Source organism: Ranitomeya imitator, chromosome 10 (genome assembly GCF_032444005.1).
Source record: "Ranitomeya imitator isolate aRanImi1 chromosome 10, aRanImi1.pri, whole genome shotgun sequence".
Lineage (NCBI taxonomy): Eukaryota > Metazoa > Chordata > Amphibia > Anura > Dendrobatidae > Ranitomeya > Ranitomeya imitator.
Genome location: NC_091291.1, coordinates 1,802,586 through 1,819,810, shown reverse-complemented (window position 1 = coordinate 1,819,810; position 17,225 = coordinate 1,802,586). Strand labels below are relative to the sequence as shown.

The 17,225-nt window shown below is 48.1% G+C and overlaps 1 protein-coding gene across 6 annotated transcripts in view; it reads right to left on the bottom strand.

Moving 5' to 3' along the window:
- Window positions 1-17,225, bottom strand: part of TRIM62 (tripartite motif containing 62) — a 34,614-nt gene that overhangs the window by 4,703 nt on the left and 12,686 nt on the right. For all 6 annotated transcript variants that reach the window (XM_069741472.1, XM_069741473.1, XM_069741476.1 and 3 more), the window contains exons 3-5: window positions 13,821-13,916; window positions 4,309-4,565; window positions 4,073-4,188 (exon numbers count right to left, since the gene is read on the bottom strand). In XM_069741472.1, the coding sequence (XP_069597573.1) occupies window positions 4,073-4,188; window positions 4,309-4,565; window positions 13,821-13,916 (469 nt within the window). The remainder of the gene's footprint in view (window positions 1-4,072; window positions 4,189-4,308; window positions 4,566-13,820; window positions 13,917-17,225) is intronic.

Here is a 17,225-nt window from a genome sequence, read left to right as displayed (position 1 = left end):
TCCACCCCACAGGGTAACAGAAGGGGATCAGAGCAGGATCCACTCCCAAGGGTAACAGGAGGGGATCAGAACAGAATCCACCCCCAGGGTAACAGGAGGGGATCAGAGCAGGATCCACCCCCCAGGGTAACAGGATGGGTTCAGAGCATGATCCAACCCGCAAAGTAACAGGAGGGGATCAGAGCAGGATCCACCCCTCATGGTAACGAGGGGATCAGAGCAGGATCCCCCCCCCACAGCGTAACAGGAGGGGGATCAGAACAGGATCCACCTCCCAGAGTAACAGGAGGGGATCAGAGCAGGATCCACCCCCACAGGGTAACAGGAGGGGATCAGAACAGGATCCACCTCCCAGAGTAACAGGAGGGTATCAGAGCAGGATCCACCCCCACAGGGTTAACAGGAGGGGATCAGAACAGGATCCACCTCCCAGAGTAACAGGAGGGGATCAGAGCAGGGTCCACCCCCACAGGGTAACAGGAGGGGATCAGAGCAGGATCCACCCCCACAGGGTAACAGGAGGGGATCAGAGCAGGATCCACCCCCACAGGGTAACAGGAGGGGATCAGAACAGGATCCACCTCCCAGAGTAACAGGAGGGGATCAGAACAAGATCCACCTCCCAGAGTAACAGGAGGGAGTCAGAGCAGGATCCATCCCCCAGGGTAACAGGAGGGGATCAGAGCAGGATCCACCCCCCAGGGTAACAGGAGGGGATCAGAACAGGATCCATCCCCCAGGGTAACAAGAGGGGATCAGAACAGGATCCCCCCCAAGGTAACAGGAGGGAGTCAGAGCAGGATCCATCCCCCAGGGTAACAGGAGTGGATCAGAGCAGGATCCACCCCCAGGGTAACAGGAGGGGATCAGAGCAGGATCTCTCCCCCAGGGTAATAAGAGGGGATCAGAGCAGGATCCATCCCCCAGGGTAATAGGAGGGGATCAGAGCAGGATCCACCCCCCCCCCCCAGGGTAACAAGAGGGGATCAGAACAGGATCCACCCCCCAGGGTAACAGGATGGGTTCAGAGCATGATCCAACCCGCAAAGTAACAGGAGGGGATCAGAGCAGGATCCACCCCTCATGGTAACAGGAGGGGATCAGAGCAGGATCCCACCCCACAGCGTAACAGGTGGGGGATCAGAACAGGATCCACCTCCCAGAGTAACAGGAGGGGATCAGAGCAGGATCCACCCCCACAGGGTAACAGAAGGGAATCAGAGAAGGATCCACCCCCAGGGTAACAAAAGGTGATCAGAGCAGGATCCACCCCCACAGGGTAACAGGAGGGGATCAGAGCAGGATCCACCCCCAGGGTAACAGGAGGGGATCAGAGCAGGATCCACCCCCACAGGGTAACAGTAGGCGATCAGAATAGGATCCGCCCCCACAGGGTAACAGAAGGGGATCAGAGCAGGATCCACCCCCAGGGTAACAGAAGGGAATCAGAGTAGGATCCACCCCCAGGGTAACAGGAGGGGATCAGAGCAGGATCCACCCCCACAGGGTAACAGAACAGGATCAGAGCAGGATCCACCCCTACAGGGTAACAGGAGGGGATCAGAGCAGGATCCGCCCCTCAGGGTAACAGGAGGTGATCAGAGCAGGATCCACCCCCACAGGGTAACAGAAGGGGATCAGAACAGGATCCACCCCCACAGGGTAACAGGAGGGGATCAGAATAGGATTCACCCCCAAAGGGTAACAGAAGGGGATCAGAGCAGGATCCACCCCCAGGGTAAAGGAAGGGATCAGAGCAGGATCCACTCACACAGGGTAACAGAAGGGGATCAGAACAGGATCCACCCCCACAGGCTAATAGAAGGGATTCAGAACAGGATCCACCCCACTGGGTAACAGAAGGGGATCAGAACAGGATCCACCCCCACAGGGTAACAGAAGGGGATCAGAGCAGGATACACCTCCCATGGTAACAAGAGGGGATCAGAACAGGATCCACCCCCACAGGCTAACAGAAGGGGATCAGAGCAGGATCCACTCCCAAGGGTAACAGGAGGGGATCAGAACAGAATCCACCCCCAGGGTAACAGGAGGGGATCAGAGCAGGATCCACCCCCCAGGGTAACAGGATGGGTTCAGAGCATGATCCAACCCGCAAAGTAACAGGAGGGGATCAGAGCAGGATCCACCCCTCATGGTAACAGGAGGGGATCAGAGCAGGATCCACCCCCACAGGGTTAACAGGAGGGGATCAGAACAGGATCCACCTCCCAGAGTAACAGGAGGGGATCAGAGCAGGGTCCACCCCCACAGGGTAACAGGAGGGGATCAGAGCAGGATCCACCTCCCAGAGTAACAGGAGGGGATCAGAGCAGGATCCACCCCCCAGGGTAACAGGAGGGGATCAGAGCAGGATCCACCCCCCAGGGTAACAGGAGGGGATCAGAACAGGATCCATCCCCCAGGGTAACAAGAGGGGATCAGAACAGGATCCCCCCCAAGGTAACAGGAGGGAGTCAGAGCAGGATCCATCCCCCAGGGTAACAGGAGTGGATCAGAGCAGGATCCACCCCCAGGGTAACAGGAGGGGATCAGAGCAGGATCTCTCCCCCAGGGTAATAGGAGGGGATCAGAGCAGGATCCACCCCCAGGGTAACAGGAGGGGATCAGAGCAGGATCCATCCCCCAGGGTAATAGGAGGGGATCAGAGCAGGATCCACCCCCCAGGGTAACAAGAGGGGATCAGAACAGGATCCACCCCCCAGGGTAACAGGATGGGTTCAGAGCATGATCCAACCCGCAAAGTAACAGGAGGGGATCAGAGCAGGATCCACCCCTCATGGTAACAGGAGGGGATCAGAGCAGGATCCCCCCCCCCACAGCGTAACAGGAGGGGGATCAGAACAGGATCCACCCCCACAGGGTAACAGGAGGGAGTCAGAGCAGGATCCATCCCCCAGGGTAACAGGAGGGGATCAGAGCAGGATCCACCCCCCAGGGTAACAGGAGGGGATCAGAGCAGGATCCACCCCCCAGGGTAACAGGAGGGGATCAGAACAGGATCCATCCCCCAGGGTAACAAGAGGGGATCAGAACAGGATCCCCCCCAAGGAAACAGGAGGGAGTCAGAGCAGGATCCATCCCCCAGGGTAACAGGAGTGGATCAGAGCAGGATCCACCCCCAGGGTAACAGGAGGGGATCAGAGCAGGATCCACCCCCACAGGGTAACAGGAGGGGATCAGAACAGGATTCACCTCCCAGAGTAACAGGAGGGGATCAGAGCAGGATCCACCCCCACAGGGTAACAGGAGGGGATCAGAGCAGGATCCACCCCCACAGGGTAACAGGAGGGGATCAGAACAGGATCCACCTCCCAGAGTAACAGGAGGGAGTCAGAGCAGGATCCATCCCCCAGGGTAACAGGAGGGGATCAGAGCAGGATCCACCCCCCAGGGTAACAGGAGGGGATCAGAACAGGATCCATCCCCCAGGGTAACAAGAGGGGATCAGAACAGGATCCCCCCAAGGTAACAGGAGGGAGTCAGAGCAGGATCCATCCCCCAGGGTAACAGGAGTGGATCAGAGCAGGATCCACCCCCAGGGTAACAGGAGGGGATCAGAGCAGGATCTCTCCCCCAGGGTAATAAGAGGGGATCAGAGCAGGATCCATCCCCCAGGGTAACAGGAGTGGATCAGAGCAGGATCCACCCCCAGGGTAACAGGAGGGGATCAGAGCAGGATCTCTCCCCCAGGGTAATAAGAGGGGATCAGAGCAGGATCCATCCCCCAGGGTAATAGGAGGGGATCAGAGCAGGATCCACCCCCCCAGGGTAACAGGAGGGGATCAGAGCAGGATCCATCCCCCAGGGTAACGAGGGGATCAGAACAGGATCCATCCCCCAGGGTAACAAGAGGGGATCAGAACAGGATCCATCCCCCAGGGTAACAGGAGGGGATCAGAACAGGATCCATCCCCCAGGGTAACAAGAGGGGATCAGAACAGGATCCACCCCCCAGAGCAGGATCCAACCCGCAAAGTAACAGGACCCCTTCTCTTACCGTCACACAGACCACCCATGCACATAGTGGGGGGTCCCACGGGCGACTTACCAGGGTGGATGTCTTGGAAGAGTGTCTTCCAGATGGTGTACTGCAGGGGCCCCATGTACTTGGAGGTGGGGAAGTCTTCATACGTCAGATTGGTCTCATGGATTTTGCCTTTTAACCTGGAGACAGAAAACAAGATTGTAGAGATCGGATGGAGGGGCCTCAGCAGGAGCTTGGTCCTGGAGGTGATGGAGCGTCCTTGCTGCAGGCTGTGAATGAGGAGGGTCTTCTCCGCTCACCTCTCGGACAGGGAGGAGATGCCGGCCAGGAAGGTGTGCTTGTCGCCTTCGGTCAGCCGCTCCTGCAGTATCTGCACGCCCTCCTGCACCTTGCGCAGCTGCTGGCTGTACCGTTGCACCTTGTGCTCGATGTCCGTCAGGGTCCGGGCCGTGTCTGACTCCAGCTCCTCCAGCATGGCCTTCTGACGCTCCCTCAGCAGCCTATGGAGCCGCTCAAAGGCCTCGCTGATGGTGGCACGGAGACTCTTAGCGGAAGACTGCGCAGAAGAGGCAGAGATCAGAGGAGATTGGAGAGGGGGACTACAAGGCCCTGCACTCACTGGACACGGGCGACTACAAGCCCCAGCATTCACCTGACACGGGGGACTACAACCACCCAATATGTGGGGCAGATGATGGGAATATGAGGGTAGGGTGAAGTGGTCAGAAATGATGCTGAGAAGCCGACCCCTTACATTCCTATTTTACATCTGAGTTCTCTAAGAAACCAAATGTAACATGAACTGATCTTCAGGGGCAATGGAAGGAACAAAAGAATTCACTCTGTCCATAGCCAGAGAGATGGCAGAGAGGACACTGAGATAAGGTACATCTCCTGGCCAGAGGAATCAGCCTGGGGAACAGAGACAAAAAATCACAACCAAGGAGTGCCAGGGTGTGACAGTAATAAAAAGTGCCGTGTACCCACCAATAATATCCCTGACCCCGCACAAGCTATACTGATGTAGCTAAGAATGGACGGTCAGAATGTCACAAAGGAGAGCAAAAGAAAAGGAAGGCCAACCATAAAGTCTAATCATAATATGGTGAAAAATAAATAATACCGTATTTATTAATTGCAGTAATATACACGTAATAACAGGAACAACAAGTCAACGTGTACAAACAATTCGTTAAAAACAAGGCCGCACATTTAGATACAAAAAATGGCCATAAATATTGTACTCCGACCAATAACAAGGTGCCAGTCTCAGTGTAATGCTTACAAAAGTGATATGGATCTCACTCTCCTCCTAGGGAACTGAAAGAGTTAACAGAGGAAATTGCAGAACCACTAGCCAGAATCTATGAAAAATCCTGGAGAACAGGAGAAGTCCCAGAAGATTGGAGAAAGGCAAATGTTGTCTCTATCTTCAAAAAAGGAAAGAAGATGGAGCCAGGAAATTACAGGCCAGAGAACCTTACTTCTATACCAGAAAATTACAGGCCAGAGAACCTTACTTCTATACCAGAAAATTACAGGCTAGTGAGCCTTACTTCTATACCTGGAAAGATCTGTGAACAAATTATTAAACAGCATATATGTAAGTACTTGAATAAGAATACAGTAATTAACCAGAGCCAGAAAGGGTTTGTACCAAACAAGTCATGTCAGACTAATCTAATTTCCTTCCATGATGGAATCACTGACTGGGTGGATCAGGGAATGTAGTAGATATAGTATATCTCAACTTCAGCAAAGCATTTTGTGAGGGATGAGGGAGACTTCATTTTGGTTTTAAGAATTTAGGCCACATAGATTCAGGAGATCTCCCTCCACTCCGGAAATGTGGCCCACACCCTTGGGAAAAGCACACAGATTTCCACCAGTGCTGGACTTTTCTCAAACGGCCAGTGAATTGAAGGCCATGAGGCCATGTGTTAATGAAGGCACAGAGGGGTAGAGCTGGGACCCCTGCTATCTTTTGTGCAAGGTAGCCAACATCAAAGCAAACTCTAGACCGAACGTCACCGACACCTAGAGATGAATCATGAAAGTACCATGAAAGCTAGACCAAGCGTCATCGACATCTAAAGATGAATTATGAGCGTTCTGTGCATCTCATGGTTATGTCCGGTATACCACCAGAATCCTGGGAGCCTCCTGCACGCAACCCCGCATCTCATATCTCTCTAGCTTTCCCGGATTCCGAGCTATCGAGACTTGCTCTCCAGAACCACTTAGCCGACCCGAGTTTGGACTCCTCGTATCGGTCCAGCCCCAATGAACCCGTTGAGACGTCAGTCTTCCCGTTTGGTCCTCCCACTAGGAAGTTATGACTCATCTCAGATATTAGGAATTATTTCAGCTAGGAGGTCAAGGGAGGAGAATTCAGCCCAACCCAGAGGGACGGTAGCAAATATGGGAAGGATGAGCTAGGGGTTTAAAGCTAGCTACACACTTCCAGCCCCGTCTTCGTTCTGTCTTGGATGCCATGTCACGTTACGTGTGGAGACTGTCTAGGAACTAAGGAAGTACCTGTGGACTCAGCGCTTCCCTGGGCCCACATGCTATAAGACACGGTAACTTGACACATACAGCTAACTGCTATCCACAACCTGTACCCTAATTTTTATCTGTACTTCCGGCTGTAATATCTGTATATTTCTCTGTATATATTTGTAGTATCTAGTGCACCTTTTGGCTATTAAAATATCAAGTAATCTTCTCAAAACCCGATTTTCCATGTCCGTGAGTCCGACTAGTACTTCTACGCTACCTGGGCTTAGTTTCTGACCCAATATAAGCTTGTTAACGGACCGGGCTTATATCGAATGAGGAACTGGTGGCAGCATACTGTTCTGGTGTTATTGGGGGATCCTGGCAGTGACGGATCAGAGGTTTATATCTATAATATAACGCTGGGAGCGTCACTCTGTCCGAAGCCTTTATAGACTGCGCTGGCGCAAGCGCCGGCGCAGTCTGGCCCCCACAGAGTGACGCTCCCAGGAGATCGCGGTATGCGTAAACACTGAACGCACACCGCGATCTCCACCGGAGAGTCAGGGACCGCCAGGAGGGTAAGTATATTCACCTCTCCCCGTTCCAGCGCTGCGTGCGGCTCCGTCTCCTGGCTCCTCTGCTGTGACAGTTCAGAGGGCGCGATGAATGATACAATGGTATTTACAAGGAGAAATGCAAGAGTCTACATCTGGGCAAGAAAAATGAAAATTACATCTACAGAATGGGAGCAATAGAACTAAGCAACAGAACGAGTGAAAAAGACTTGGGTATACTAATAGATCACAGACTGCACAGGAGTCAACAGTGTGATGCAGCAGCAAAAAAGGCAAACACAGCTCTGGAATGTATTAAGAGAAGCATCTAGATCACGTGAAGTAATTATCCCTCTACTCCTCCTTGGTCAGACCTCATCTGGATACTGTGTTCAGTTCTCGGCTCCACATTATATAAAAGACATTGGAAAACTGGAGCAAGTTCAGAGAAGAGCGACCAGGATGGTGAGCGGACGGCAGAGTATGTCCTACGAGGAACATTTACAGGATTTGGGAATGTTTAGCTGCCAAAAAGATGACTGAGAGGAGACTTAATAGATGTCTTCAAATATCTGAAGGACTGTCACAGTGTAGAGTGATCATCATTATTCTCATTTGCACATGGAAACACGATAAAGCAACGGAAGAAAACTGAAAGGGGGAAGATACAGATTACCGTATATACTCGTGTATAAGCTGAGTTTTTCAGCACATTTCTTTGTGCCGAAAACGTCCCCCTTGGCTTATACATGAGTCAATTGACCCAGAAATACGGCGGGGAGGGAGCGGCGGAGCAGCGGGTCACAGAGGCAGGAGCTGGCGGCTGTGGCTAAACCCTGTGCCGCTGCTAAAGAGAAATGAATATTAATTTCTCTTATAGCGCGCACAGTTACAGCCGCAGCCGCCGGCTTCCAGCAGCTGTAAAAAAAAAAACAAGCTTCTACTTACCTTCCTGTACGCTCTGGCAGCATCTTGTTCCGGCACCAGCAGCTCTTCCCGCAGAGCGATCATATGGCCCCACTCATTAAGGTAATGAATATTCACGACTTTCGACTCCCATAGACGTGGAATGAATATTCATTACCTTAATGAGCAGGGCCATGTGATCGCTCTGCCGCAACAGATGCTGCGAGGGCACGCAGGAAGGTAAGTAGAATTTTTTTTTTTTTTTTTATGGGAACCACGCATACATGGTCAGTGAAGGGGAAAACATGTATATAAGGACAGGGACCAGTGAGCCATGCATACAAGGACAGGGAGGGGGAGCCACGCATACAAGGACAGGGAGGGGGAGCCATGCATACAAGGACAGGGAGAGGGAAGCCATGCATACAAGGACAAGGAGGGGGAGCCATGCATACAAGGACAGGGAGGGGGAGCCATGCATACAAGGACAGGGAGAGGGGAGCCATGCATACAAGGACAAGGAGGGGGAGCCATGCATACAAGGACAGGGAGAGGGGAGCCATGCATACAAGGACAGGGAGAGGGGAGCCATGCATACAAGGACAGGGACCAGTGAGCCATGCATACAAGGACAGGGAGGGGGAGCTATGCATACAAGGACAGGGAGAGGGGAGCCATGCATACAAGGACAGGGAGAGGGAGCCATGCATACAAGGACAGGGACCGTGGGGCCATGCATACAAGGACAGGGACCGTGGGGCCATGCATGCAAGGACAGGGATCGTGGGGCCATGCATACAAGGACAGGGACCGTGGGGCCATGCATACAAGGACAGGGATGAGGGGACAATACATACCTGGCTTATACTCGAGTCAATACATTTACCCAGGTTTTTTGTGGCAAAATTAGGTGCCTCGGCTTATACCCGGGTTGGCTTATACTCGAGTATATAGTCACAGACAGGGCTGTGGAGTCAGTAGGCTAAATCTCTGACTCCAACTCCGACTCCTCGATTTCCATGACACCGACTCCACGACTCCCTCATACACGGCTCATGTTTAATTTTAAGTGATAAATTTACTGTGGTAAAATGGTAACATCAGGCTTTTAATCATTATTATGATACAATAATCAAGCCATTTAGATAGAACATAAAATATATTTATTGGAAAACAACTTTAGAACAAAAAATTTTTACGTATTTACAATTATACACTCTGCAGTAAGTGTAAAAAGTAAAAAGTTTTCAACAAAAACGTACTGAATAGCATTTGTGCAGTCTATGAATTTGTTCTGAGAAATAGTATCGCCTCCATCAGATCCTCCTCCATAGATGACCTCACATCTGACCTAATTATTTTGAGTCTGGAGAACGACCTCTCTACGGTACCTTGGGTTGGTGATAAAGCAGTGACCACATGGGCGACATCTCTAACAATTTCAGGGTATGAAGGAATTGCCTCGTGCAGTCAGTTTTGATGAATGATTGAACTCTTCTACTTCTTTGAGAACTCTTGAAAAACGTTGCTGAAATATGGTCAATCTGTTTTCTATGCGAGTGGAATATTTTTCCCTGCAGCAACGCTTTGCCTGCTCCTTGTCGTTCAAATACTTGTCGAAATCAAACTCCTCATCTGACGAGGATGAAGGAACGGCAGCAGCAGCACTGGCAGGACCCGAGTCCTCTTGCTCTTGGCCGTCCTGTAGCCCACTCATCCTAACTGCTCCCTCAATCAGAGCTTCTTTTCCTTTAGTAAGCTGTTGATCATCCACCAATATATGATGACTCTGGTCCACATAAACAGCTGCCAGAAGAGTTTTATTTTCTAATTGCAGTGTCCCTCTCTCTTTCATTGAAGCAACAATACCATCTGTGATTAAACCTCCTCTTTGGGACAGGTAAAACAACAAGTTCTTCCACTCCTTTATAAAAATGGCAGGAGTTAAATCCTCAGCTTGTAACTTTTTAGTCACTGTAAATGGGTGATGAAGAAATTCCTTCAATTCAGCCACCTGTGTCCATTGACCTTCATGTAGTGTTACCTGAGGGTTGGCCATACAGTGCTTTGTGAAAGTTTTCGGCTCCCTGGAACTTTTCAACCTTTTCCCACATATCAGGCTTCAAACATGAAGAAACCAAATGTCAATTTTTGGAGAAGAATCAACAACAAGTGGAACACAATTGTGAAGTTGAATTAAATTTATTGGTTATTTTAAATTTTTGTGGAAATTCAAAAACTGAAAAGTGGGGCGAGCAATATTATTAGGCCCCTTTACTTTCAGTGCAGAAGTTCATTGTGGATCTCTGAATGATCCAATGTCGTCCTAAATGCCTCATGATGATAAATATAACCCACCTGTGTGTAATCAAGTCTCCGTATAAATGCACCTGCTCTGTGATAGTCTCAGGGTTCTGTGTGAAGCCCAGAGAGCATCATGAAGACCAAGGAACACAACAGGCAGGTCCGTGATACTGTTGTGGAGAAGTTTAAAGCCGGATTTGGATACAAAATGATTTCCAAAACTTCAAACATCCCAAGGAGCACTGTGCAAGCGATCATATTGAAATGGAAGGAGTATCATATCACTGCAAATCTACCAAGACCCGGCCGTCCCTCTAAACTTTCATCTCAAACACGGAGAAGACTGATCAGAGATGCAGCCAAGAGGCCCATGATCACTCTGGATGACCTGCAGAGATCTACAGCTGAGGTGGGACAGTCTGTCCATAGAACAACAATCAGTCGTACACTGCACAAATCTGGCCTTTATGGAAGAGTTGCAAAAAGAAAGCCATTTCTCAAAGATATCCATAAAAAGTGTCATCTAAAGTTTGCAACAAGCCACCTGGGAGACACCAAACATGTGGAAGAAGGTGCTCTGGTCAGATGAAACCAAAATTGAACTTTTTAGCAACAATGCCAAACGATATGTTTGGCGTAAAGGCAACACAGCTCATTACCCTGAACACACCATCCCCACTGTCAAACATGGTGGTGGCAGCATCATGGTTTGGGCCTGCTTTTCTTCAGCAGGGATAGGGAGGATGGATAAAATTGATGGGAAGATGGATGGAGCCAAATACAGGAACATTCTTGAAGAAAACCTGTTGGAGTCTGCAAAAGACCTGAGACTGGGACGGAGATTTGTCTTCCAACAAGACAATGATCCCAAACATAAAGCAAAATCTACAATGGAATGGTTCACAAATAAACGTATCCAGGTGTTAGAATGGCCAAGTCAAAGTCCAGACCTCAATCCAATGGAGAATCTGTGGAAAGAGCTGAAAACTGCTGTTCACAAACGATCTCCATCAAACCTCACTGAGCTCGAGCTGTTTGCCAAGGAAGAATGGGCGAGAATTTCAGTCTCTCGATGTACAAAACTGATAGAGACAAACCCCAAGAGACTTGTGATCACCGCAAAAGGGGCGCAACAAAGTATTAAGGTACAGGGGCCGAATAATATTGCACTCCCCACTTTTCATTTTTTGAATTTCCACAAAAATTTAAATTAACCAATAAATTTCATTCAACTTCACAATTGTGTTCCACTTGTTGTTGATTCTTCACCAAAAATTTACATTTGGTATCTTTATGTTTGAAGCATGATATGTGGGAAAAGGTTGAAAACCTCCAGGGGGCCAAATACTTTTGCAAGGCATTGCATCTACAAGCAAGGGTTTCAGCTCAATCATTAAATAGGTGCTGCCCCACCGAGTGGTTTGATCCACAATTTCCCCTTTTCCCAGCACGTCTCTTCAAGATGTAATCAATTTTGGGGGTTCTGGCAGCAATAGCCAATTTCCTCACTTTGCTCACCAGAGTTCCAGCATGTCCCTCTTGCAGACTATCTCTTATTGCCAGCTGCGTGTGCACAACACAGCGCATGTGATGAATAGCCAAGAGGTGTGAAGCAGCTTCAACAAGATCATCTAATTGTAAATAATCATGTTGCTGTTCTTCTGTAGTAATATCTGTTTATTCCTCCGTAATGGGAACAGAACTGTGGCCTTCCATCTCCAACATAGATTGTGAAATGTTCTTCCAGCTGCTGTTCACCTTCATTATTCTCATTCATCAGTTTAATTGTACTTATCATGTTTGCAGCATTATCCGTTACAATAGCAAGAACCTGTGTTTTTTTAGTTCATAATCTTGCAGAACTTTTTCCACTAAGGTCTGGAGAAACTGGCTGCTGTGAAGAGCTTTAGTATCTTTTACTGCTAGCGTTTCAGTAACAATTATTTTGTGGTCACAAATATATCGAACATTGATAGCAAAATAGTTCACTCTGTGACGTGTGCAGGCATCCATTTTAAGAAATACAAAGCGTCTCTTGAGAGTATTTTTAAGAACTTCCTTTTGGTTAAGGGCTTCTTCAATCACTAATTTTCTAATACTTTCTCTTTCCAGAGAAACACCAAGTTTGCAGGCTATTTCTCCATTAAGAGCTTTAATGCTGGTCGTGCAAATAATGATAATGGTACACTGTCCTTCACAACAAGCTCAATGAACTGTTTTTCGAACACATCTTCTATCATTGTTGCAGTAACTTTGTCACTTACAAAATATCTTGTAACTGACGTTTGAGACCCTCTTTCTTCCTCTTTTGCCTGGCGGGAAGTGCTGGTCTCTGGTTTCTTGGTGCTGCTGTGATCTTTTTCAATCACAGCTTTGCAAACTTCTGGGTGGTAGCGTTGTAAATGTCTTCTTAGATTGGAATCTCTTGAAGGAGCATTTTTATCACTGCCTGAGTATGCACTGATTTATTTTGGCATCACAGCATTTGTTTTCATCTGGGTCACTAATACACTGACACACAAAATTTTTTTTTTTATCTTGAGTCACTGTGAAATGCTAAAATACAGCTGACTTCATAAGATGCTTCTAAGACATTTTGTAATTATGTAAATTCGCTCTCAAAATATTTTTGTCCTGTTAAAAAATAAGGTATATTGTAATTCTTGCAAGGAAAGAATCATGCACTGTATAATTTAGGATATCAATAAAACAATCTTTGCATAAATCAATAGGACAGACGATAAGTATAAAGTTTGTAAAATACGTTCGATAGCTTTATGCTGAACTTTCAATGTCAGGCTTGTCTCAGTGTACAGCTCATTAAATACTTCACATCATATTTCTTCACAGTCTATGAAGAGAGGAAGAGGGAGGGAGCATGTCTGTGCTGAATCATATTGCAGAACACACACAAATATATATGTCCTCATCGATCCTGTTACTGTATTTCTGAACTTGAGATGTTAGAAAACAGTTTCTCCCTTTTATTCTATGTATAGTGTATATAAGTCATCAGGGTAGCTAATTTCTCCAAATATGAGCTAAGAGGAAAAATAAACTAAAACATCAAGATTACGGAGACAACATATACTGGACTATTGATTTATGCACAGTTTATTGAAAGTTTAGATATGCTTTAATAAGTACTTACCTTCCTTAATCCTGCTTTCCTGTTCACTCCAGAAGTTCTGAGATTAATGCAGGCATTCCTTCCCTGTGTGTTTATTGTTTACCCTTATCTGTAGAGGAGGAGCCTCACTACTTATCATTAACATAAACTACAGCAAAGATTCATCTCAGCTAAAAGTCTAGACCTTAGATCAGGAATAGGACAGACATTTATAGGACATTTCATAACTTTACCAAATTCTTATCAAAAAAATATTCTCCACAAACTGCACTGAACTACTGTACCCAATTTATTATATATTTTAGGAGTCGGTCCATTTTATACTGACTCCAACTCCGACTCCACCAAAATGGGCTCAGACTCCGACTCCACCTCCACAGCCCTGGTCACAGTCAGCCACCTTGGCAGGTCTCACCTTGGTCTCAGCCAGCTGGCGTTTCAGCAGCTGCAGTGCCTCCGTGTGCCCCTGTGCGCTTTCCTGCAGTGCCTGTAGCTGCTCTTTCAGTTCTCTCTGAAAGTGAAAAAAAAGAAAATGATCCATTCCATGCAGAAGACGGGAAGAGCCGAATCAGAGAAACCAACAAACTAAGCATTATCCATCACCACCAACATCCACAGTCATGGAGCAGATGATGGGGGTCGCAGCCGGGACACAAAGACCATGCAGTGTGTGTCACTCACTGGATATTAGATTGAGGACAATGGGGTCAGTGCACATTGTAATCCACACCAAACACAGGAGGCAAGAAGGCACCGACTCTGCACACAACCAGGACTGCACGAGAGCAAGAAAGGAAACCACCACCAAACCAGCTGAAATCCTGGATTATACCCCATAGCTGCACTCACTATTCCACAGGTGCCGTAACAAATCGGGGGTGACCTTTGGCCAGCACACGGCTATCACATGTGCAGGGGGCTTATCTCAGCTATCCCTCCACTGCTACACTGTGATGAAAACACAAACAAGGCTGCTGATATATCAATTTACGGCAGGGGCTTATTTTAGTTATCCCACTGCTGCTACAATATCACGAACTGCAGGGATTTATGTATATCCCGCTTTCCAGTTCTGCTTCGGAGCTTGCAGCTGTCCGGCGCCCCCCTTACCTTCAGGTCAGTCAGGGAACTACACCTGGGATAATTAGTCGCCAGATGGGCTGCTTCACTGTGGACTGGCTAGCAGGCACGCTGCAGCAAGGGAATTATAAATGCTCAGGCCGCAGCCAGGCAATAGCTTATAAAACCCCATTCCGTCGCTGACAGCGGCACCCACCTAGCCCAGAACACACTTCGCTGCCACCAGCTCAGATTTCTCACAGAGAGGGGTTCAGAGCCAACCCAATTTAGTAGCGTAATTAACTTCAGGCACGTGAAAAATTCGCATAGAACATGAAGAATACGAACTAGTAGTTTTATAGTTTACTCCAAAATATTAGGCAGTGTTTATAAAAGGTAAAGATGTTACAACATGAGACAAAGTATGTACAGCAATAAGGCTAGCGTCACATTGCGTTAGTGCAATCCGTTTAGCGCTAGCGCTAGCGGATTGCGCTAACGCAATGTTTTCTATGGGGCTGCGGTCGGGGTCGCGGTAACGTCCCCGCTCTCGCAGATCCCCGATCTGCGAGAGCGGGGAACGGACCGCGGGCGCGCCTCGGACGCTGCAAGCAGCGTCCGCGGCGCGCCAGGAATCCCCGGCGCGTCGCTAGCGCGTGCCGAACATGGCACGCGCTAGTGAAGCGCGTTCCCATTAGCGTGAATGGGCGCGTTAACGGCCGCGTTGCACGGCGTTAATTTCGCCGTGCAACGCTGTCCGTTTAACGCGGTCCCATAACGCAATGGGAACCCAGCCTTATAAAAAAAAGTGGATTAAAGAAAGATAAAACTCACATTTGCTTAGATAATTTTAGCTAACCATGCTGGTAGGCGGAGCCAAATATCCCAGTGCATCAGGAGGTCTTTCTGTAGTGACATCCCAGGCAAGAATGAAGGCTGGGTTGAGTGCAGTAACTTATACCTGCAGGCTTGTGACATCACTAAAGGGGCTGGTTTACCTTCACCCTCCCCTCTCCTCAAAGTTACAGATTGTACCAGCAATACTTATAATCCTCATATCTTGCCTTCAGAACATGGCAGAGTCACATCACACCCATCATTCATCTTATATTAAAATTTGCTTTCTAACGATACCGGACTAGTTGGTCCACACGGTTCAGGAGAAATCTGCACTTTGTACTCGGTGTGTTTAGCTGCTAGCGCTTACAGTGATTGACAGATCTACTGATGGGAATTCGCAATATGTACTCACTAGTTTTCTAGCCCAAATCGGTGGCCCAATATCTTACTATAATAGAAACCTCAAAGAACCTCATGTCTTTTGACAGAGTCTAGACCAGTTTCAGCTGGTACTTGATGGGAGAATTGTCTATTGCAGCTACAGAGGTCGTAAACATTCTTGTGGTGGGAGGGAATGAGAAGTTTAGGATTCACAAACACACACACAGCAGCAGAAGCAAAGAGAGAAGGGGGGTCAGAGCCCACAGCGTGCGTGATAATAGGAAAAATGAAAAATCCTACTCCATTTTATACATTATCGTGACAATACCCCAGAGCTGCAATCACTATTCTGCTGGTGCAGTCACTGTGTACATACATTACATTACTGATCCTGAGTTACCTCGTGTATTATACTAAACAGCTGCACTCACTATTCTGCTGGTGCAGTCACTGTGTACATACATTACATTACTGATCCTGAGTTACCTCCTGTATTATACCCCAGAGCTGCACTCACTATTCTGCTGGTGCAGTCACTGTGTACATACATTACATTACTGATCCTGAGTTATATCCTGTATTATCCTCCAGAGCTGCACTCACTATTCTGCTGGTGCAGTCACTGTGTACATACATTACATTACTGATCCTGAGTTACCTCCTGTATTATACCCCAGAGCTGCACTCACTATTCTGCTGGTGCAGTCACTGTGTACATACATTACATTACTGATCCTGAGTTATATCCTGTATTATCCTCCAGAGCTGCACTCACTATTCTGCTGGTGCAGTCTCTGTGCACATACATTACATTACTGATCCTGAGTTACCTCCTGTATTATACCCCAGAGCTGCACTCACTATTCTGCTGGTGCAGTCACTGTGTACATACATTACTGATCCTGAGTTATATCCTGTATTATACTCCAAAGCTGCACTCAATATTCTGCTGGTGCAGTCACTGTGTACATACATTAATGATCCTGAGTTACCTCCTGTATTATACCCCAGAGCTGCACTCACTATTCTGCTGGTGCAGTCACTGTGTACATACATTACTGATCTTGAGTTACTTGTATTAGAGGATCATCTCTTTGTTCTCCCTCTCACACCTGTATTAGAGGGTCATCCCTTGTGTTCTCCCTTACACCTGTATTAGAGGATCATCCCTTCTGCTCTCTCACACCTGTATTAGAGGATCATCCCTTGTGTTCTCCCTCTCACACCTGTATTAGAGGATCATCCCTTGTGTTCTCCCTCTCACACCTGTATTAAAGGGTCATCCCTTGTGTTCCCCCTCTCACACCTGTATTAAAGGGTCATCCCTTGTGTTCCCCCTCTCACACCTGTATTAGAGGGTCATCCCTTGTGTTCCCCCTTACACCTGTATTAGAGGATCATCCCTTGTGTTCTCCCTCTCACACCTGTATTAGAGGATCATCCCTTGTGTTCTCCCTCTCACACCTGTATTAGAGGGTCATCCCTTGTGTTCTCCCTCTCACACCTGTATTAAAGGGTCATCCCTTGTGTTCCCCCTCTC